This window comes from Equus asinus, chromosome 1 (genome assembly GCF_041296235.1).
Source record: "Equus asinus isolate D_3611 breed Donkey chromosome 1, EquAss-T2T_v2, whole genome shotgun sequence".
Taxonomy (NCBI): Eukaryota; Metazoa; Chordata; class Mammalia; order Perissodactyla; family Equidae; genus Equus; species Equus asinus.
In genome coordinates this window covers 183,807,354-183,831,453 of record NC_091790.1, presented here as the reverse complement: position 1 = coordinate 183,831,453, position 24,100 = coordinate 183,807,354, and the positions used below count along the sequence as shown (strand labels likewise).

Sequence of the window (24,100 nt, the reverse complement as noted above, 5' to 3'; positions counted from 1 at the left end):
ACAAGAAAAATCAGTAAACATATTTCTGAGCCTTCTTTGCTTTGACTACCCTCAAGCCTTTCTGCCTCTCTTCCCAAGGGAAGATGACTCTCTCTGTGTGACTACAAATGATTGTGTGGTGGAAAGGAAACTTCATCAACACTGCTACTCTCTACAAATGATAGGCTGACAGACCTGGATGGATTTGTCAGGTAATGATTTCCTTGTGATCTTAGAGACCCAGATCTGCCTCAGGGTTTGAGGATAAAGGACAAAAAGACCTCAGTCAAGGAAGGACTTTTTGGGGGGGATGGGAATAAGCTGCCTGGTGGTAAATAAAATTCATGCCCAGTCTCTGACTTCTCTCTGATTCTTCTAGCCACAGGACCCTCTAGAACAGTTCCTACAATATGATCTATTTTATGATCTGAAAATCATACCTGGGATATCCTTATTCTTCCTACCAAGTGGAACCTCAGTCTCCAGAAGGCTGCACTTGCACTGCTTTTTGGCATTGCAGTCCAATTGCAGAAGTATCCTCCAGGAGTCAGCCGGGCCATTCCCTCACAGCTTATGGCGTATTGTGTAACCAGCTCAGAACTATAGAAGCTTAATCACTAATACCTTTCTCATGTGGACTTTCTATTGGCCTGAATGTCCTCTCCTTTCCATTGCAGACTTTCCTGGAACATACTTTGCCTCTTCCTTAACTTCTCCTGCTCTCAATTCCTCTGAGAGGAACAACTGCCCATGATACAGTTGGAAAGTTTTTCACCATCTAAAGGTGCCAATGAGCTTTTACTACTCAGAAGGTTTCTGGCGGATAGCCGATGTTTTCCTGTTTCTTCATTAACCTTAACTCCTGTTCCACTGCTTCCATCTTACTCTCACTTTTGTATACTTCCGACATTAAAGAATCTTTCTTACCCATAGGGTATATGCTGCTTAGGAGGAACTCTGTCCATTTTTATGAACTGCTATAGGTAGCTTTATGCATCTTTTACTGAACCTAGTACAGGCAGATTTTAGGCTCATAGATTTGGGACGCAAAAAATCTAAAAGACGGTTGTAGATGAGTAAATATTTTAATGAATATATACCCAGATTATTATTGATTTTATCAGACACAAGGCTATTCATCACAATAATACTTATATATGGACAGAACTAGGGACAGTGTAGTAACAGACTGATGGATTGAGAATTCACTCAAATGTCCAATCTATTTGATAATACTATTGACTCTATAGGAGTAATAATTAAAAATTGTTCAAATTTGCATTGAACATTCTCCTGCAAAAAAGATTTCAAAGCAAAAAGTTTCCTCTACGATCTAACTCAATCCTAGAATCTATTGTACAGGGTTCTAGAAAGAACAGTAAGGGAACACTGAACATGAGGATTCATACCTTATCTCATTTAATTCTCACAATAACTCTATGAGGTAGGTCTTATTCTCACCATTTTACAGATGAGGAAATAGACACAGAGAAGTTAAATAACTAGTCTGAGGCCTTATAGTTAATAAATGATAGAGCCAATAGTCAAACCAAAGTTCTGGCTCCAATGCCTATTGTGTCACAAACTGCCTGGGATCTAGACTTGTTAGTAATGTGGCCCACAGGCCCTTTCTTCGCTTTTCCATTGATCTATACATGGTGTAAACCATTTAGTTTGGCAATATTCTAAAACAACTTAATGGTTTCACATAGGGAATTATTGAGTTTTCCCAGCAAAAATAAAGGAATGTTGGAACACAAGTGTAGAAACAGAAACTGGTTACCGGAAGAACATAGTATTTGGTAAATATCTAAGTAGCTTTTGTCAGCTTTGCAATTCTTACAGATTTGAACAACTAAAAATGCCTCATGAAATTGACTTTTTGCTCACCAAAACTTTCCAGATGGCCATAGAATTACATGACAGTTGGAGTTTGAGAACTGGTAACATGACCTAGAATGAGAACACTAGGGATCTTTTCCCAAACCATCAAAGATATGTACTTGTTTATAATGACTTTAGTTACTGACTCACAGGCCTGATAGGGTCACAAAGTAAAAATTCTGCCACCAGCAGACATAGGCTAGTCTGACTTTTTAAGTAAAATAGATTTGCTTGTAATAGTGATAGCAATGGTAGCTCTGGGTCATAAAATATTGAGTATGATATGCTGATAAATCCAGAGGGGCTATATGAATCATTTCCAGAAATAACCAAAACCAAAAAACTCAGAACCTTAATTCAACAACTCAAGTTCATCCTAAAGATAACAAAATATTACCCATCAAGAATTGATTCACGGCAACAATAGAGGTTGTCAAATTTCTGTTTGGTGACTGAGTCATTGACATTCATGGCTGGAACACACAGCTTCCCAGCTTTGGATAGCTGGTACAGCCTGAGGATGAAGGAAATCAAGAACATAAAACAATGAGATATTGCAATCTACTATCAGTTTCATATCACATTCCAGAAATATTTTGATTGGGTAGGCATGAGACACTACTAGTTTCATCCTATTAGTTGTCTATAGAGAAATAAAGAATATCTTTCTAGAGCCTGCATACAGCTTAGAAATAAAGGTCTTAGTCAAAAGGCATGTGGGGAAAAGCTCTGACTTACCTCTAAATTTTAAGGACTAAAATGTAAAATTTTAAATTGCTTATTAATTTTATTCTCCTGTTTAATTATAAAAAGAGTAACTTTAAGTACTATTTTAATCCTACTACTCTAATGCAATGATTTTAACTTTCAAATAGTCTCAATTTTATAGTCTCATACACATATCTGTAAATATGTATATCTATATACAGGAGTTTATTTAAATTGAGTCAACTAAAAATTAGAACTGGGTCTTTTACTCAAAATTCATCCCTTACTAAGAATCTGAAGTATGGTATAACCCATAGTTTTGTATATTCAAAAAGATCACAATATATTGAAGCCATGATGGTGGCTTATTTAGAATTACCTCCCTAAAACTTTTATTTCATACTTTCAGTTCTTTCTGGGTGAATAACAGTAAATAGAAATGATTCCAATTTTACTCATGGAATTATTGCTTATTTGGAAACAGAACCCTAAATCCTTGCTCTCCATGTTAAGAATGTAAGCTCTATGAGGGCCCAGGTTTTTGTCTGTTTTGCCCACTGCTAGATCACTGGCACAGTTCCTAGAACAGTTCCTTGCTCATTCCAGAAGTTCAATAAATAAATATCTGTTGAGTAAATGAATTCGTCCAAAAAGGACAAGCAGTCATTGCATTACAATGACTAGGAAACATGAGGACCACACTCCTTCTCCTACCCATCCCTCTCCCACTATTTTAGATTTGTTATTTGTGTTGTTAATTAAAAAAACAAATGTGCAGGCTCAGATCTCATCACCTCACAGCAGGTTCTAATTTTTAACATAATGTATTCCATAGGTATGTGAATATAGAATATATATGTCTATATATATATATATAGAATATATATATATGTCCATAAAATCAGGTATGTCAAATCTTACCTATGGACTCCAGTAACACTTTCCTCTACTATGCCCTTGATTTTCTTAAACATGTTGGGATACTTCTTATAAATCCAGTGAGTAAGATCCCCTCCATCATCCAAGATCTGCAATAGTAAGCATCAATAATGTCATTCATTTTGCTAAAGGCTCAAGGCTTCCAGTGTTTCTCTGGGTCTTGTATCACAATTTCTAATGGTCAATCTACAGATATTTCAAATTTCCTATATGGTTATGAAAAGTAACTTAAAGGCAGTATAATGCCCAAATAGTCAATATTAATTAATAAAAGACAATGAGGGATAAAAGGGCAATTGTAATTCTCACAGCCAAATGAGTTTCCCACATGACACACCTACTAGATCAAAATACACAGCAATGCCATGAGGATTTTCTTATGGACTAACAGCTTAAGTGGTTATCTAAACCACTAGTTCTTGAATGTACTGTAGATAATCAGAAAGCCTAAACTTGCTATTAGCATATTTCTATTGGTTAAATTCAAGACTTTAAATATAATCAGTCAAAGCTTACTTTAAATGAATCCAGATAATTAGTCTCTCTCTCCCAGAACAATGGTTTATAAAACTCTATTAGTTAATCCTTTACTTTTCCCAAAGTACAGGCACTCTCTTACCCAAAATATCAGGCAGCACTGTATGGTTTTGCCTAGTACAACCTCACACTCTCTATAAATCAAATTAAAAATAACTAGGGAACTGTGCAGCATGTAGGTGTGCAAGCTTTTCTCTGAACAGCTCATCACTATTTCAGGTTGGGATTAAAGATAAACACAATGCTGTGCCCACTGAAGCTTTCATCAGCAGAGGAAAGTTTCTGAATTATAAATAAGCTAAAGAAAGACCTGCTTAGAATACTATTAGGCACCAGGCTGTGGCACTTCAGCCCTTCACCTAGCTATGAGAAATGCTTGGCAGGACTTTTCAATTTTTTTTTTTTTTGAGGAAGATTAGCCCTGAGCTAACTGATGCCAATCCTCCTCTTTTCGTTGAGGAAGACTGGCCCTGAGCTAACATCCATGCCCATCTTCCTCTGCTTTATATGTGGGACACCTACCACAGCATGCTGTGCCATGTCCGCACCCGGGATCTGAACCGGTGAACCCGAGGCCGTCGAAGCGGAACGTGCACACTTAACAGCTGTGCCACCTGGCTGGCCCCAGGACTTTTCAAATTAGACCCATCCTCCTGGAAAGTCCCACAGAACTGAGTTGCCCTCTACTGGCATGCACCCATTTTGCAGTCCCATCAATTATCAACTCTACTACAAGTGCCAAACATGCCATCCTGGACTCCTGGGTACACAAAATCCCCAACCTCACGTCTACCACTTGATCCCTTTTTTGCTTCTCCTCTTGGTGTTGATCTATTTTCTCTGACTCAACTAAACCTTATTTGAGAGCAGAGATCCAAGGTCGGACTCTCATTAAAACTCTTACACTCACTCCATACTACAAGTTAGTGCTCCATTTTCTCCCAGTAGAAACCCTCAGCACAGATGCCCTAAGAAATGGAAAGGCTCCTCTGAGTTTCTCTCTCTTTCTGCATGTATGAAAACCCTCATGGAGTTTCCCCTTGCAGCCTCTGATCCCTAGCACACAAAAGATCAGACACACAAGACTGAGCAGTTGTATTTTTGTCCACGTTTCTCTTTTAACAAAGGTATCTAACACAGGCAGGTAGTTGCTATCCCTAATATTTATTAATGAATGTAGCCCATAATTCTCACCAGGTAATTCTATTGTAGAAAATTCTTGTTCCAAGGAATCTTCCTGAGGTTGGAAAGCAAGTAAAATTACTAGATCTTGACAGGATCCAAAGAGATATGGGTCCTGTTTTCTGGAGCAACAACTGTTTTTATCCTTGTCTTACTTTCTTCATCAACCTTTCCAGCAGTTTGTGCTGGCTCTACAGTTTATAAAAGCTCTCTGGGTACAATCCAATGTCCTCCCTGTATTTATGACTATAAAATTAACGTTTTATTTCCAGTAGAAAGCCCCTGGCATATCTTCTTTAGCGCCTGTCAGTCATACTCCCTTCTGTCACTGTTAAACTGTTAGAAAGAGCTGACTCATCTTACAGCTGACTCCTCCCTCCCTTTCAGGATATGAAGCCTTTAACCCAGCTTCCTCAAACCAGCACTTGGTACAGTGTGACCTGGCTCACAGAATCCAGAAAGATAGGCTGCTTCTCTCTGCTGTGTACCAGGTGAGGCCTACTTGACAGTCTTTAGCAGCAAGCAATAGTTGGACTAAAGTTTCAAGGATTCTTTTTTCATTTGATTCCCTAATTTCTCCTCTTACTCATATGCAGAAATGTCTGCAAAGTAGGAGTGCCTCATATTTTGTGCAGCTTTTTGTTTCTCCCTGTGAATCTAATATGCTATCAGCCTTCGAGAACTTGATCTTCTAAAAAATGAAAGAAAAATACAAATGAAGCAAAACAAAAAACCCAAAACCTAGTCATCTTTCTTAAGATGGGGAATGAATAAAGAGAAGAAATTTGAACTTGGAATCTCTTCAGGTTAACGATAAATTTAGCATATGATTCTAGAGAGAACACTAAGTACCACAGCAGCTGTGTGTACATGTGTGTGTTGTTGTTGTTGTTGCTGGGGGTGGTGAGCAGTGGTAGGGGAGGGTAACTCATTAATCTTACTTTTCAACCAGACATGTGTGAACCTGAGTGTTGCTGATGAATATGAATGCTTCTAAGATCAGCACCAACAATTACAGCACTTTGAGGCTATAACGAGATTCAGTATTCTTGTAGCACCCTAAGCATAAGCATCTAGTTCTGCTGGAAGCCTAGGTACATCAGATAGAAAAGTAGGCATTTTCCTTCCTTCCTGTTGGGAAACCCTCTCCCAGGCCACAGCCTCTTCCTCTTTCCCTTCCAAACCCCTATAGAATTGTGTTAGCAGAAATCAAGCCCACCATGTTTGGCTGCCAGCCTTCCACATTCACACATCTATCAATGCACCACCAAAAGTCATCTTCTGATTCTCCTTTCCAGGCAAAGACAGGAAAACCTGAGAAAAGGAACAAAGAGAAACCATTAAAACCTGAAAAAAGGGCTGACCCTAAATTCTGGCAAGAAGATGCTGGTTTTCCCCAACTCCAAACTCTCTTGTTGTGCTGTACTCCTTGGATTGACTTTCTTCACTGCTTGGTACTGTCTTCAGCCCCTTCATCCACTCCCTTGTCTTTGGTGGTCATTTTGCTCTTGTTAGACCAAAGAGAATAAGGAAAAGGGACAAAAGTATGATAGATGCTAAAAATATGACTAAACGGAAAAAAAGAAGAAACCAGAAATACGTACTTCTTGATCTAGTCCAACTGGAATTCTCACCATTTCCCAACTATACTTTGATCTTTCTTGTTTCTATACTTTAGTCATCCCATCCTCTTCATCAGGAAAACTCTTACACTCTTCTCCAACTATTAAAATATTGTCACACTTCATGTCCCAGTTAAGTGCCATGTGCCTAATGAAGTGTGATCAACTCAACTGGAAGTGATCTCTCTTGGAATTTGAGCTGTAATAAGTCCCTTGTTTCTGTACTGAATGTGGACTTATGATCTATCATAGCATTTATCATTTATGTCCCTGTATTATCATTATTTATATATGTGTCTTCTCCTCAACTACGGTATAAGATTCTGAGGACAAAGACATTGTCTTATTTGTCCCTGTATCTCTTAGAGTAGGTCAATAAGCATTTTTTGGAGAAAAAAGAAATGAATGTATCTGTACAATTCATTGAGCTATATATTTAGTACTTGTGTACTTTTTTATACATATTTTATACATTAATAAAAATTTTATAAATGAATAAATGTAAATGAAAGAACCAATGAAATGCTGAAAGTGCTAGCAGGAGGAGAGCTGTACATGCACTATGGGGTTTTCCCAGCATTTCTCAAGAGCCCTGAAGCAAGAGTTTGGTACCATGATCTGTGCTGTGTTGCCAGAGAGTGAAAGCAAGAAACTGACAAAGTCCAAATTTCTCTATTTCTTTTGTCCTTCAAGTGTCAGTGTGATCAAATATTAATCTGCCAGGTCAATTCCTGTTAACTGCCGAAGCAGAAACACCAAACATTAAATCAGGGCAAACTGCTGAAAAACCAGCAGGACCTCAAAACTATGCCTGAAGCATTTTCTTTTCTAATCCAAATTACCTTAGAGATAGTGACTGGTGTTGACTGGTGCTCTAATATTAGCAAGTCAAGGCAATGCACTGACTAATAATAGAATGTTAGACATAAGAAGATATTTGTGACTGTAAAACAACAAAGTTATCTAGATCGTATTTAACAACAGAAGCCCAGAAAGAGAGCAATCTCATCAAGACTAGGGATCCATTTCTTCTAAGACAGCTTTGTTAATGTCAATCGTCCTTAAAGATTTAAACAATCATTTGTTGCTTAACAACAGGGATACGTTCTAGAAATGTTCATAGAAATGTGTCATTAGGTGATTTCGTCATTGTGCAAACATCAGAGAGCATACTTACACAAACCTAGATGGTATAGCCTACTACACATCTAGGCCATATGGTACTAATCTTATGAGACCACCGTTGTATATGCAGTTCGTCGTTGACCAAAACATGGTCATGTGGTGCATGACTGTCTTGAAACAATGGAACTTTTCAGAGACTTACTAGAGAACAAGCAAAAGATCTTACCACTTTCTGCTAGAGCAGCAGCCACTTCATTGAGAGTGGAATAGATGTTGCAGGCAGCCCATCGGCACTGTGCCCCCAGAGCACCCAGAGTTTCCATAAGCACCTATATTAAAGAGAAAGCAGGAGATGAGCACGCTTGGGCCAAACAATTGGTCAAGGAGATTAAATTTATATATTTGACAATGAGAAAGTACATCAGGAATAACTGAGGCCAATGATTTTCAAATTGTGCTCTACAGAAACGCTTCAGTATTTTGAGAAGAGGGCAAGTATTGGGGGTAGGCATGGGGAAGGTTCCAGCTGAACTCTATGTAAGATTCAATTAAACCAAGGATTTCGGAGCCAAAACGTTTTTTAAAAACCACTAATTTATAGTCCTGCTTCTTCTCAGGATGTAGAAAGTTGCAAAAGAAGCTCCTACCCTAACAACAAGAAAAATCCAAATAATCTACAAAACCATTACTTTTCTTGCACTCATCAAAGAGCTGAAGTCATAAAACAACCAAGTGAACTGAACTCCAAAAGTGGCAAATCCCTTGAAGGAGAGAGGGAACACTGTATCACCTTTGGCAGAGCATGGAAGGAAGAGGTGGCTGCCACACATAAGGGTAAGAAAAAATTAGCTAAAATTGTAATGAAGTAGTAAAGGCTGAGTGTGGGAAAGAGTGTCAGTTTGGAATTTCTAGTAGTTCCAGGCACAAGGAGGTTTCATATGCACATGCATACACTTTTCCAGGCGTTTCCACCCAGTGCTCACAAGAAAGACTGAGGGCAAGGAGCTGACTGGCTGTACTCAAAGATAAGCATGAAATGTGGGCACTTCCCCACAATCTTCTCCCATAGGAAGCAAAAATCTTAAGCTGTAAGAAGTGGAGCAGGAGTTATGCCTGCCACCAGGGACCAGGCAAAGATCCACTGCTTCTGGGGGAGGGTAGAAGCAAAAATTCTTTGCTCCTGGGGGAACAGCACGAAACCCTCTTGGGCCCAGGACCCCGCACTGATAATAAAATAAAGATCTGCTACCTCTCCAGGAGGGGCAGAACAATATCGCCTGCTCAAGACCTTTCACAGATACAAGGCAAAATTTGGCTACTACTGAGTGGAGAGACGGGAACACTAAAAAAGCGCTACCTTCACAAAGGCCTGCCTAAGACTGAGGCTGGACCAGGAGATTCAAGAACCACACTTGCCCTAACCATGAGCCTAGCTCCAGGAAACAAGCGGCAGCCATCTAGTGCTGCAGGGAGGGAATGCACTTGAAGAGAGAGCCCTCCTGTGGCAAGCATGTGCAGAAGCAGCTGAAAGATGAGGGTGAAGCCAAAACAGAGGGGATCACTCAGGTAACCTCAAATCACAAGGTAACAGTAGTCCACTGCTGGAGGAATTTGAAGCCTATGGTACAGAACAACAGAATTAAAATTCAGTCCAATTTGTGATAATAATGGAAACTAATATACTATCATTCAATATAAAATTTCAAGACACACAAAAAAGTGAAAAAAAACCCAACCCACTGTCAAGAAATACAGTATTTAAGAGAATCAGACTCTGAGATGAGATAGATGTTTAATCAGACAGGAACTTTAACTACAGTTAATATGTTTATGTTAAGGGTCTAGCGAAAAAGAGGGACAACATCTATGAACCGAAAGAGAATTTCATCAGAAAGATGGAAATTATAAAAACAAGCTGAAATGTCAGAAATAAAAAATAAAAGGTAGCAGAGATTAAGAATTCTTTGAGGCTTTTCATCAGATTGGGCATATCTTAGGATAGAATCAATGAACTTGAAGACAGATCAATAGAAATTACTAAACTGAAATACAGAAAGAAAAAAGAGTGGGGGGAAATCAGAACAAAGCATCCAAGATTTATGGGATATCATCAAATAGTCTAACATAAATGTAATTGGAGTCCTAGAAGAAGAGAGAATAGGGCAAGAGAAATATATGAAGAGTTAATGGGCAATTATTTTCCAAAATTAATGAAAGAGGATTCAGGAACAATGGCATCTCAATAGCAAAGAGCACACTATTGTACAGATCCACTAAAAGGAACCAGGGGTCCTTGGAGAAACGGCTAATTACAGGGCTAGAACAGGGAATGTACAAGATGAGCTTAGATTATCTTGTACCAGAAGCAAGGAAGTGCTCAAAGAATGAGAGGGCTACGTCAAATGACAAGCCATATAAGCCAGACTAAAGGGGCTGCGCATGGCCAAAATTGGAACAATTTGAGCATGATAATAAAGAATGATAGTAATGGATTATAACTCATTAAACAAAATAGAAAACAATGACTCAATACAAATAAAAATAAACAAATGAGTGAATAAATCACAAGTTGAATGAAGAATGGGATATTTACAGTTTCATATCACTACCTCACAAAATACTTATTAATTAAAAGGATGAAAATAATTTGTACAATGGAAAAGTCTAGCAGACACCACCTCAATCAAGGGATCAAAATGAACATCAGTCATGGGACAAGTCAAAATCATGTGATACCTAATAAGCTTAAATTAAAAAAATGCAGCATCAGTTCCGACTAAAGATGCATAGCGTGAATCTAATAATGAGGAAGCAACAGAAAAGCCCAAATTGAGGACATTCAACAGAATAATTTGTCTATAATCTTGTAAAGTGTCAAGATCATGAAAGTTAAAGAAAGACTGATGAACTGTGCTGCACTAAAGGAGACTAAAGAGAGATGACAATTAAATGGGACATGTAACTGTGGACTGGATCCTTTTGCTATAAAAAATATTACTGGGACAACCAGTCAAACTCAAATGGGGTCTGAGGATTAGATGGTAATAACGAATCAATGCTAATTTCCTAATTGTGAATGTTTGTACTGGTTGTATAGAAGAATGTCCTTATTTGTAAAAAAACATGCACTAAAATATTTGTGGGTAGAAGGAGCACCAGGTTGGCAATTTACTCTCAAATGGTTCCGGAAAAATGTTATGTGTACTGTACTTGCAATTTTTCTACAAATCTATGAAAAATATTTAAAAAAATATTTAAAAAAATGTAATCCACTGATTTGACCCTGACTTACTTTTACTTCAACATATATGATGGAGATAGGATTCTTTTAAAAAAGGTAGTGTACCACCTTACTGCACTGATTAAGAGCTGTATCAACAAGGATAAAGCCTTGGTTTAAAAGCTTGCATTAAAACCTCTTGGCAGTGATAAACTCTGAGTACTGACAATTTTCATTCTTTAAAATTTGCATTTTCTAATATTTATTTACTAAATAAAAACTCTAATTAAAAATATGCTCTAATTTAAAAAAAATATTTGCAAACAACTCTACTAATGTAGGCTAACCCCTTCATGTAATTTGTCCCAGGCCATGTAGCAAGTTGATAGCAGAACTATTCATATGTCTTAATTTCTAGTTGATGCTACCTTTCAGTACCTGATCTCATTTTTTTGTTTTATTTTTCACCTTAAACAATTTCTGAATTCCTACAGCTAGGATTCCTGAATTTGTCAAACCAAAGAATGATACTGAGACTTACCTACAAAGCAATATAAATTAACTAGAAAAGTAATTGAGACCAAGAATATAAGAACTGTTCCAAGAACTAAGTCAAGACTGCTGACTATTAGGGCTCAAGCAGGAGTGATGGCAGGTAGGAATGAGAGGAGGACTGAGCTTAGAAGCTGGTTTAACCCAACTTTAAATCATTACCGTTTAGAAAGAGTAGCTAGGGAATCTGGTTAAAAATAACCATGAGGCCAGCCCTGGTAGCTTAGTGGTTAAGTTTGGTGCTTCAGCAGCCGGGTTCAGTTCCCTAGCGTGGACCTACACCACTTGTCTGTCAATAACCATGCTGTGGTGGTGGCTCATGTACAAAAAGAGGAAGATTGGCAGCGGATGCTAGCTCAGGGTGAATCTTCCTCAGCAAAAAAAAAAAAGTAACTATGGAAACTCACCTAAAAATATCAATAGATCCAAGTGTATTAGATACATGGGCAGAAAACTGTTAACTATAATAGTTATTTCTGGAGCATGGAGTTACAGGAGACTTTGTCTTTCTATATTATAGATTGTAGTAATGTTTGAATTTTGTAAAATGAACATGAACTACTTTTGTTATCATAAAAATAACAGAGATTAAAAATAAAACAAGCAAAATTCCTTTGTAATTTTTTTTTAAAGGAAAAAGAAGGGGCTGGCCCTGTGGCTGAGTGGTTAAGTTCGCTCAATCCGCTTCGTTGGCTCAGGGTTTCGCCAGCTCGGATCCTAGGTACGGACATGGCACCACTTATCAGGCCACGTTGAGGCGGCATCCCACGTGCCACAACGAGAAGGACCCACAACTAAAACATACAACTATGTATGGGGGGATTTGGGGAGAAAAAGCAAAGAAAAAAAAGAAAAAGAAAAAAATGTGGGGAAGGAACAATAACGTAATATTAAAATTGGTAAACTGGGGCTGGCCTCGTGGCGCAGTGGTTAAGTGTGCACGTTCTGCTTCAGCGGCCCAAGGTTCTCCGGTTCCGATCCCAGGTACAGACATGGTACCCCTTGGCAAGCCATGCTCTGGTACGCGTCCCACATATAAAGTAGAGGGAGGATTGGCAGCAGATGTTAAGTCAGGGCTGATCTTCCTCAAAAAAAATTTTAACAATTAAAAAATAAATACATAAGTAAATAAAAAAATAAAATTGGTAAACTAATTTTGATTACTACATTCAGGAAAAAATAGAAAGGAACTTTGAAGAGTGGTAATGTTCAGTGAGCTAGGGGGTAAAAAAGAAACTAGATATAATTTAGCAACATGAGACAGTACAGAAGCACTTACTATTTTAAGCCACCATACTGAATTCTCATGTCCCTGACTGGGGAAGCCCAAAAAGGGTTCCAAGAGTGATTCTGTCTTGATTCATTAGTCTGTAGCTCCAAAAAGAGACAGCTTTTCAAATTATTATATTAATTTTGGGCTGTCAAGGTAGTCTTTTCCCCAGAGAACACATAACCCAGAAAAGTCCCATAGTGAAGATGCTAACAGTAGCTGTCTGTGTCTTGAGGAATCTCTGCTGTTCTTAATAAGGAAATGTGGCCACATAAATGTTGTGCTTCAGGAGACAATCTTTTGAAAGTTGATCTGGCCATATAAATGACCTGGATTTTATAAATCTTATAAAAGATTCCAGACCATCTCTCACCACACCAATTTCCTGTAGTGGTCTCACTGTGGTTGGCAACTCAGTATCTACTCCATCTTTGATGATGAGTCTAAATCAGTGGTTCTCAACAGAGGAACTTTAGAAAACTGTGGGGTATTTCTGGTTGTGACAATAACTGGGAAGGGAGAGCTACTGGTATTTAGCGGGCAGGGCCAGGGATTTTGACATTTTGAAAGAGCAGGACAGTCTCTTACAACAGAAAAACCATGCCACATCTGGTATAATTTTCAAATGTTCCAATGAAAAGTTCACATGAGTGAGAAACCTATTTATAATTGTCTGAGTTTCAAATGTTATTCCACTTGACATATTAACAAAAAGCATTTTTGTAATTTTAATACAAAACAGTTATTCCAAGAATGCAACAACTATGAAAATCAAGAGAAAACGCATACGTTTTGTTGTTGGTGTTCTTCAGAAATTTACAAAAACTTGTTGACAATTTCAGAAAATCATATAATTTGGCAATACTGCTCTGATGCTCTGGAAACAGTAACATATTTTTATCTATATACACTTGTAGCACTCCTGTTCAAATAATGCTATGAGTAAGTACAGATAGCTGACTATTCTACTATACTTCTACCCAAGCACTTACATATTGAAATGCACAGTATTTTATTATAAATTACTTTCCCTTCATTCTTTCTTCATATTTCAGTTAAGATTTTATGTTGATTTTTTAAAAAAATTATATGCCTGTAGATATGTTATATCTGAATTTCATTTCAAGATAATACAGGGGCATTGCAAAATATCTATTTTTTTAATAAAAAGGGGACATTGAATCTGCTGGGGTGAGTCACTGGACTAAACCAATCATGGGAATCCCAGTGCCATTCCCAGGACTGGTGGGGCATGGGCATGTCTTCCAGTTCTGCTCAATGACACATGACAGAGTATCCTGGAAGACTTCAGGGAAGGTTTCCTTGCTCTTGGGAGAGAGGAAGAAATGGTCCTTCTTCCTCTTCATGTCAGTTTGTGATGGCTTGAAGAGCTGTAACCATCTTGCCATCAGCCTGAAGATGAAGTAAGCACAGTGAGGGGGCCGCTCTAAGGGAATCACAGACAGATGAAACTGGAGCCCTGAGATCCTGCACCTGAAGTCCACCTTACCTCTGCACTTCTAGCTCTATCACGTAATAAATTCCTTTATGTATAAGCCAGGTTGAATCAGGTTTTCTCTTATTTGCAGCTGAAAGCAGCCTAACACAGAGTTGCCTCATAGAAATGACACTGGAAGGGAAGATAAGGGGAAGCAGTGTAGTATAGTGGAGAAAACATAAGCTTGGGAGTCAGATACACTGAAGTTCAAATCTTGATTCTGTGATTTACTAGCTGTATAACTTTAGACAAATTACTTAAACTCGCTGAGCCTCAGCTTCCTCATCTATAAAATGGAAACAGGAATACCTGCTTTACATGACCATTATAAGCATTAATGAATTAATACTTGCTAAGCTCTTAACCTAGTGCTTGGTATGTTGCAAGCACTCCATAGCTTGTGGCTATTATTAACTATTGTTATGTGGAGAAAAGAAAAGGACTCACAGCAGTCTGAGCAGTGATGTGTGTGCAACCCACAATTTTGGCTCCAGCCAAAGGTTTTTCTCCTTGAGCTCTCTTCCTCAAAGCCATCAGTGCCGGCATTTCTGAAAAGGTCCAATACATACACAGCAATATTAGAAAGGAGGGAATGAGAGATAAAGAATAAACAGAAAAACTTACCCCCTTAAGGTAAGATCCTTTCCCTGGTCCAGTTTTCTGTTAGATTAGGTTTCTCAAGGAATCAAGACATTAAACCTGATTTGTCTTTTTTTTTTTTTGAGGAAGATTAGCCCTGAGCTAACATCTGCCAATCCTCCTCTTTTTGCTGAGGAAGACTGGCCTGGCCCTGAGCTAATATCTGTGCTCATCTTCTTCTACTTTATATGTGGGACATCTACTACAGCATAGCTTGCCAAGTGGTGCCATGTCTGCACCCAGGATCCGAACCAGCGAACCCCGGGCCGCCGAGAAGCAGAATGTGCGAACTTAACTGCTGCGCCACTGGGCTGGCCTGTCTTTTTTTAGATTGGCACCTGAGCTAACAACTGTTGCCAATCTTTTTTTTTTTTTTTCTGCTTTTTCTCTCCAAATCCCCCCAGTACATAGCTGCATATTTCAGTTGTGAGTCCTTCTAGTTGTGGCATGTGGGATGCCGCCTCAGCATGGCCTAATGAACAGTGCCATGTCTGCACCCAGGATCCGAACCAGTGAAACCCTGGGCCGCCGACGCGGAGTGCGTGAACTTAACCACTCAGCCACGGGGCCGGCCCCTGATTTGTCTTTTATAAGGGACTTTCAGAGGCAAATGCTCCAGTATTCTAACTCCCTATATTCCAGTCCTCCTTATCTAGTCTCACTCCCTTTTCCTTGTATAGGGGTTGCTTCTAGACCCACTAGAGTTTTCTCCCCAACCCCAGTGTTTCCTGAGCTTAGATATCTTTAGTTATAAGTATTCTTCAAAATCACACTGATGGGGCCAGCCCCGTGGCCCAGTGGATAAGCTCTGCATGCTCTGCTTCAGTGGCCTGGGTTTAGGTCCTGGGTGCAGACCTATATACCACTTGTCGGCAGTCATGCTGTGGTGGCAACCCACATACAAAATAGAGGAAGAGGAAGACTGGCAACGGATGTTAGCTCAGGGCAGATATTCCTCAGCAAGGAAAAAAAAAAAAAACACACTGAAATTTCACAAGCTACTAGACCCCAGGACACAAAAAAGGGATTAACATGGACAAAAAGTCACAGGCAGCTTGAGAAGGAAAAAGTGTTTGTTTGCTTTACCTTGTTCAGCAATTTCAATTTCTCTTCGTCCAAACTCTGCCTGTTTGATGTTCTTGACACAGAAGTCACCACTTCCTTTAGAGTTCTTTTGCTGCTTGTCCCTAGGAGATGTCTCATCATCAGAGCTATCTGTATATGAAGCAGCTAGAACAACAGAATAAAAAACCCTCAGGTCTTCTGCAAGGCAAAGGAAATCATGAACAAAACAAAAAGACAACCCATCAACTAGGAGAAAATATTTGCAAACCATGTATCTGACAGGGAGTTAATCTCCAAAATATATAAAGAATTCATACAACTCAACAAGAAAAAAACAAACAACCCGATCAAAAAATGGGCAGAGGATATGAAGAGACATTTTTCCAAAGAAGATATACAGATGGGCAACAGGCACATGAAAACATGTTCAACATCACTAATCATCAGGGAAATGCAAATCAAAACTACAATGAGATATCACCTTATACCTGTTAGAATGGTATAATTACCAAGACAAAAAACAACAAATGTTGGAGAGGGTGTGGAGAAAAGGGAACCCTCATACACTGCTGGTGGGAATGCAAACTGGTGCAGCCACTGTGGAAAACAGTATGGAGACTTCTCAAAAAATTAAAAATAGAAATACCATAAGACCCAGCTATTTCACTACTGGGTATTTATCCAAAGAACTTGAAATCAATAATTCAAAGAGACTTATGCACCTCTATGTTCATTGCAGCATCATTCACAATAGCCAAGACATGGAAGCAACCAAAATGCCCATCGATTGATGAATGGATAAAGAAGATATGGCATATAATAATGGAATACTACTCAGCCATTAAAAAAAGACAAAATCAGGGGCAGCCCATGGCTGTGTGGTTAAGTTCACACGCTCTGCTTCGGCGGCCCGGGGTTTCACTGGTTCAGATCCTGGGAAGGGGGAACATGGCACTGCTCATCAGGCCATGTTGAGGCGGCATCCAACATAGCACAACCAGAAGGACCTACAACTAGAATATACAACTACGTACTGGGGGCCTTTGGGGAAAAGAAGGAAAAAAGAAAAAAAAAAAGAACCTGGAAATGTTATTAAAGACAAAAAACCCAAAACTGTCCCATTTGTAACAACATGGATGGACCTTGAGGGTATTATGTTAAGTGAAAGAAGCCGGACAAAGAAAGACAAACACTGCATGATTTTACTCATATGCGGAAGATAAAACAAATACATACACAAAGAGAACAGATGAGTGGCTACCAGAGGGGAAGGAGTTGGGGGCTGGACATAAGGGGCAAAGGAGCCCATATGTGGTGACTGACAAATAATAACGTACAACTGAAATTTCACAATGTTATAAACTATTATGACCTCAATTAAAAAAATCCTCAGGGGGCCGGCCCCGTGGCTGAGTGGTTAAGTTCTTGCAATCTGCTTTGGCGGCCCAGGGTTTCGCCAGTTCGAATCCTGGGTGTGGACCTGGCACTGCTTGTCAAGCCATGCTGAGGAGGTGTCCCACACGCCACAACTAAAAATACACAACTATATACTGGGGGCTTTGGGAGAAAAAGGCAAAATAAAATCTTAAAAAAAAAAAATCCTCAGCAGAAAAAACGGCTTCCTCTAAAACTCCAAATCATGGAGTGAACTGAGGCTTCTCTAGTCATCCAGCACCATACAAATTTACATCTGGAAAGCACCTAAATGGAACTGTGGAGCTGTCTCAATCATCTCTTATAGAAAGTGCTATCCAGGGCCAGGCCCATGGCCAAGTGGTTGAGTTCACGCGCTCCACTTTGGAGGTCCAGGGTTTCACCAGTTTGGATCCAGGCCATGCTGAGGTGGTGTCCCACATGCCACAACTAGAAGGACCCACAACTAAAATATGCAACCATGTACTGAGGGGATTCGGGGAGAAAAAGCAATTAAAAAAAAGAAAAGAAAAGATTGGCAACGCTTGTTAGCTTAGGTGCCAATTTAAAAAAAAAAGGTGCTATCCACAGGTCAGAAAAAGAAAGCTCAGAGAGGTTGACAAAGACATTCCCTCAAGACAGCATTAACTTGGGCTAACTTCATCTTCAGAACATTCAGAGGTCATTGAATATGCAAAAAAAGAGAGGTTATACCATGGTAGTATAGGTTAAAGTTCTTAATGCAAGAGCATGGTCATTAACCTACGGGTTTCTGGGATTCTAGCTACCCATCTCTGTCTGCTGCTTAAATGTCTGATGTAATTTGTGTTCTAGTGTAATAACCGAACAGATAGGGCCCAGAAAACAAGGAACCCATGGGAGAGTAATTAAGAACCACATAACAAGTGTCTGTCTGACATAACAGAGCTTTCTTTTTTAAGACTGGCTCTGATGAGGCTGAACTATGCCTGCAGACCCAATTAGACATGACAATGAAGTATTCAGTGTGCTCTGCCTTCTTGCTGGCCTCAATGGGTCCTGCATTAGGCATTTCAGATTCCCAAAGAAGTGGATAAATTCTGTTCTGGTATAATAAAATGCTCTGATGACTAATCCATTTAGCGATATACACTAGAGGGTGGAAGGTCTAAGACTTTTCATTGTGGCTAATATGCAGCTGCTGCTGCTATTCCCATGTTTAGCTGAGTTCTTTTTAGTTTTCATATATTTTGTAGTTGCTAATCATTTGCTGGATGATTTGAATTAATTTCCTTCCTTGATTTACATTTAAGTTTCTGAGCATAGTTTCCTCCTAAGTAGTCCTCAAGGTTTTGGGGGGAAGAAGGTTGGGAGACATAAAGCACTGTCTTTAAGGCATTATATATCTCTCAATGAGATAATAAGTATTTCCATCACTTTTGAGGGAAGAAAGCTGCAAAAACTCAAAGCTTCTAGGGTCTACAGTGCTCTGATCTACTTATATCCAGGGAATTAAGACATTTCTGGGATTTCTTAGCACAGGGTCTACCTCTGGGAGGGCTGTAAAAGGCAAGTCTGACCTTGTCCAGTTAATCAGGCATGGCACTACAAAATGTTTGGGCAGCAGGGGCCTGAGTATCTCTCTTGGAGCTGGAAAACTGCCCTAGAGCAAAGTCCTAACACGAGACAACAAGAATGAACATGGGCACCAGGGGAAGTGGGGGAATTAATAAATCCCCAAAGGGACTTTTGTTCTTGAAAGGAGCTAATCCGCACAAAAAGTTTGTGGTTTGCCCTCCTAGGGTCAGCGAGAGCTCAAAGCACCTTTGGCAAGAGGCCAGAAACAGCTTCCTGGGCAGTCATCTGTTTCACTAACCAATACTCAGAAATAGCTCAGAAGTTGGAGGTTTAGGGGAATCATGCTTCTACCACTTGAGAAAAGAAAGATAATAGCCATCCCTAGTCCTGATCCAAATTTATAGGATAATTCCTTTTAAAGAAAGTGCTTACATTCAGAATATCCTGAAATTTCAAATCCTTTTCCAGAGCCATGATGATTTTTATGCTCCCTAATGGCCATTTAAACATAGTAGTTATGTGTTGTAGAGTCAGACAGACTTTGGTTGAAATCTCAGTCTCTGTTTCTGGGTATATAAAGTAGAGGTGATACCAGAACCTGTTTAATAGGGTTGTTTATTCACTCATTCACACATTCAGTTGTTCAGTCAATAAATTTTTATTGCGCATCTACTACATACCAGGCACAGTGTAAGTGCTGGGGACACAAGACAGATATGGATTGTCCTTATCTTCATGGACTTTTCAGTCTAGCAGGTGAGTCAGACATGAAATAACTAATTATAAAATTAATTATTTAGAGTTTTTCTTTCCAGATGGTTGTAACATGTGCTATGAAGCAGAGTGTATAACAGGCAGACATGACTTGTCAGAGTAAAGTTGTTGAGAAGATTAAATAAGACAATGTAAGCAAAGTGCTTAGTGCCATGCTTGGTGTAAAGTAATGGAGCGCTCAGTAACTGAGACCTGATATTAATAGCGGCTCTTGCACATATTTTTAATTCAACATCAAGTACAACATCCTTAAGGATTCTTACTCAGCTTTAGGATTTTGAACAGGAAAGAAATGACATGTATACAATATTATGTAGCAGTTTCTTTTTGTCCTACCTCTGTCATCTACTAATCTACCCAAGCAGCAGGTGGTTGGCTGGCAGTGATTAAAAAGGCTGAGACTGGAGTCCTAACTTGACTCAGAATAGCTCTCCTCCCCTGTGCCTCTTCAGCTTCTAAGGATGAGTCAGGGAAAAAAACAGATGACAACAAAAAAAACCCCAAAATTTCTCCTCAAGAGAACACTCCAAGTTTTGGCTTGAATTGTTCTCTTTCAACTCAAAGAAAAGAAATTATTTATACCACTTCTCTAGTCTAAATGGAAAAAATGGTATTTTACTTTTTTTACAGTAGTCAACTGGTTATAGTTAGTTCAACCAATGTTTTTCTTTGAGCCAAATGGATTTGCTTTCAAAGAGTCCTTTATACAGACCTGTTATCATGTGAGAATCAAAAGTATGAGCTGTCTAGATTAATGTGAATGCAAAATGGCCAGACCAAGAGAGTGTTATTTCTGCAAAGCCAGTGGAAAGATTATTCCTGAACCAGCGTGACATTTATTTATTAATCCATACTCATTTCTGCCACTACATTTAAAGTAGTATATTCAAGAAAATAGTTGACATAGCATTAAAGATTTTTCCTAGGAAAATTTAGAGAAACTCAACACATATGTATACACATGCTTGAATAGTTTCTAAAGTTTTTGTAATTGTTGGCACACTCTAAAGCCCAGAGTCATAATTTAATCAAAAATGAGCACTTGATAACCAAGGCGATAACCAAGGCAATAACCAATTGACACACAGGCCTGAGACCTAGTTGCAGCTTTACCTCTAATTGGTTAAGTGACTAATTTTCAATTTATTTGACTATAAAATAGAGTCTAACTGATCCTCTCTCTCCCATGCTCTCCCTTTCCTCTAACTACCACCAGAAAATCTTATGAATAAATGAAATAATACCTAAAAAGGGTTCAGCTTCTAGGTAGAAAAGTAATATAAAGTACAATATAATTTCTCCATGGGATGTTCTCTTGTTTCATGATATCCCAGAATAAAACATAACGATGAATCAGTAATCCACAATCTATCCCACAGAACATGCACACCTACGTTCTGTGGCTCAGGCTGGATTGATCCTTACCTCCTAGCAGCAGTGATATTGTGGGTTCTTGCTAGGAGAAGCAGCAGTCAGACTCCTGGTTGAATTAGTCCTACTAGACTATTTTAAGTCAGGCAATTCCTCTTGGGCTCCATCTATTCTTTTGGTAATGTAAATAACAATAGGGCCCTATGTGTCAATGTTCAGCAGATTTTACTGATGAATGACGCTCTAGAAATCTGTGAGAAGCTATCTTAGCAACCAAAATACAAACAAACAAAACTCTGTTATTTGCAAAAATCTGAAAATATTTCAAACTTTATAAGAACCAATTATGAACTAAGATACTTCAGTTCTCCTTTCTTATCCCTAACCAATTAACTCACTGCAAAGAAAGCTTTTCAGAAATATATCACTAAGAATGATCTAACTTTGAAGAAAAGTCTCTTCTATTAATTTGTTTTCATGAGGTTTGTGCTTAGGGAAAGAGCTGTTTTGTTTTTGTTTTGTTTTTTATAAAATAATTTCAGAGATTAATGCAGACTTTTTCAACCTGGGTTTCACTATAATTAAACCCTAATGCCTTGACGCACCCACTGAATATATGAATAAACTTCTCTCCTATGCATCTAGAAGGGTACTAGTTATGAACTATCCTTCGAAGAACTGAGAAATCAGTCTCTCAAATCATTTTCTACATTCTGTGACTCAGATGAGGAACCCCACTTGAGAAAATCTGGTAGAGGTTCCTAAATGAAAGCATGGCAAAACTTAGTATTAGGATCATTAGGAAGGGAGCAGGCCACAGCCTAAGTAAGCCTCTACATATCTTCAGCAAAACATGCACTTTGAACTGGAAGGTATCTTTTTTTGAAATGTCATAAATGTTGTTCTAGCTGTGTACATACATAGAGTGTATCAGAGACCTGACCAAGGGGGTAAAGTATAATAATGTCTCTGGACACCTTTCACCAATATTTATTTATTGAGCACTGCTTATGTGTCAAACACAGTTCTAAGTGCTGGGAATAGAGCAGTACAAAACAGACAAAACCTCTGCTCTCATGGATCTCATATTCAATTATGAGAAGAAAGACAACAACAAATTTGTAAAATATATGTTACATGATAATAAGTGCCAAGAAGAAAAATAAAGGAGGAAAATTTGATATGGATTGTTGGCTGGGGTATTTGTACAATTTTAAAAGTAACCAGGGTAGGCCGCAATGAGATGGTGATCTTTGGTTAAGAACTGAAGGAGGTAAGATACACAGCCAGGGTAGCTTAGAGCATTCCAGGCAGAGGGAAGAGCAAGTGCAAAGGCCATAAAGCAGGAGAGTGCCTGACATGTTTCAAAGTAACAGTAAGGAGGCTAATATGACTGGAGTGAAACAGCTGGGGGAAGAGTGAGGTTTGGGAAAGCAGAGATGTGATTAGAAATAAAATGGGAGGCTGGATGGAATAGGGCCTTGTAAGCCACTGTGAGAACTTTCTACTCTAGCCTTTACCCAGAGTGAGAGTGAGAAGCCACTGGAGGGTTTTGAGCTGAGAAGTGATATAACCTGACTTATTTTAAAAGAATGAATCTAGCTGTAGTGTTGAGAACAGACTGAAGAGGGGCAAGGTTGGAACTCAGGAGCTCAGTTTTTAAGACATGGGAGGTTTGAGATGCCTATAAAACATCCAAGTGAAAGGACTGAGCAGGCAGTTAATATATGGATCTAGAGTGTAGTGGAGAGATTTAAAGTTTAAAATCAAATGCCAATACTACATGGTATTTTAAACTATGAAACCGAATGAGTTCACCTGGGGAGAGAGAAACAGAGAAGGGAAGAGGTCCAAGGTTCCGTCTTCGGGGCTCTCCAATGTTAATTTCTACAGTCAATTAGATTATAATATATGCTGAAAAGGGTTTCAAGTTCTTATTGACATGCATCTGCATATCTTCCCATATTTAGAAAGCTGTGAGTCAGTTCTGTTATTCCTGGCTTTTTATTTGAGGGGTATGGAGTTTTTTCTGTATCACCTCATATAACTTCCCATTGCCTCTGTTATGAACATCAAGGGTTGCCAGAGTTTTCCAGGATCACACAACAAATCACACATGGATCAAAGCCTAGAAACTAGGTCTCTCCTAACTCTCAGTCCAAGACTCAAGGCAGCAGGCATCTCCATTCACACTTTATTTAAAAGGGTTTGACAATTGTTCATTTGAAAAAAACAGAACAAAACAAAATGAGGTAACAGGGTGAGTGACATAGTTACAAAAGAAGCAAAAATAATCTTAGGTTTCATTTTAAAAGCACTGAGTTTATGGAGATAGTACTTCCTATAGATTAGTTCAGACCATATCTGGAATATTATATTCATATGCATAATATTTTTAAAAGGACACTTAATCTGGAATATATCCAGATGAGGTAACCAGGACGTGGGATGCTCCAAAAATCAGGCAACCAAAAAGGGTGATTTTTATTCCAGTAAAATCTTTAAATTTCAGGGAATGTATAAGAGCTTATCAGGAGCTAAATAACTAGATAAAGCAGAGTCACCCTATCATCTAAAATGCTCCCAAAGAGGCCTAATGGCCATTTGTCAGGGATGCAATCAAAGCAATTCCAGCAACCAGTGAAAAGCTGAATAACTGATCTTCAAGTTATTTTCCATGTACAGGATATTTTGACTTCATGCTCCTGAAATTAACATCCTTAAATGGATATATAAGGTTGATCATTTTTGACTATAAAAATGGC

General features: G+C 38.8%; 1 protein-coding gene across 16 annotated transcripts in view; it reads right to left on the bottom strand.

The window, feature by feature from the left end:
* Positions 1-24,100, bottom strand: part of AHCYL2 (adenosylhomocysteinase like 2) — a 171,477-nt gene that overhangs the window by 21,119 nt on the left and 126,258 nt on the right. For all 16 annotated transcript variants that reach the window (XR_011504470.1, XM_014854338.3, XM_014854339.3 and 13 more), the window contains 6 exons: positions 16,242-16,385; positions 14,964-15,064; positions 8,203-8,305; positions 6,449-6,543; positions 3,493-3,599; positions 2,261-2,377 (listed from right to left, as the gene is read on the bottom strand). Coding sequence is in view for 15 of the 16 variants with exons in the window: in XM_014854338.3 (XP_014709824.2) it covers positions 2,261-2,377; positions 3,493-3,599; positions 6,449-6,543; positions 8,203-8,305; positions 14,964-15,064; positions 16,242-16,385 (667 nt within the window). In the remaining variant the exon portion in view is untranslated. The remainder of the gene's footprint in view (positions 1-2,260; positions 2,378-3,492; positions 3,600-6,448; positions 6,544-8,202; positions 8,306-14,963; positions 15,065-16,241; positions 16,386-24,100) is intronic.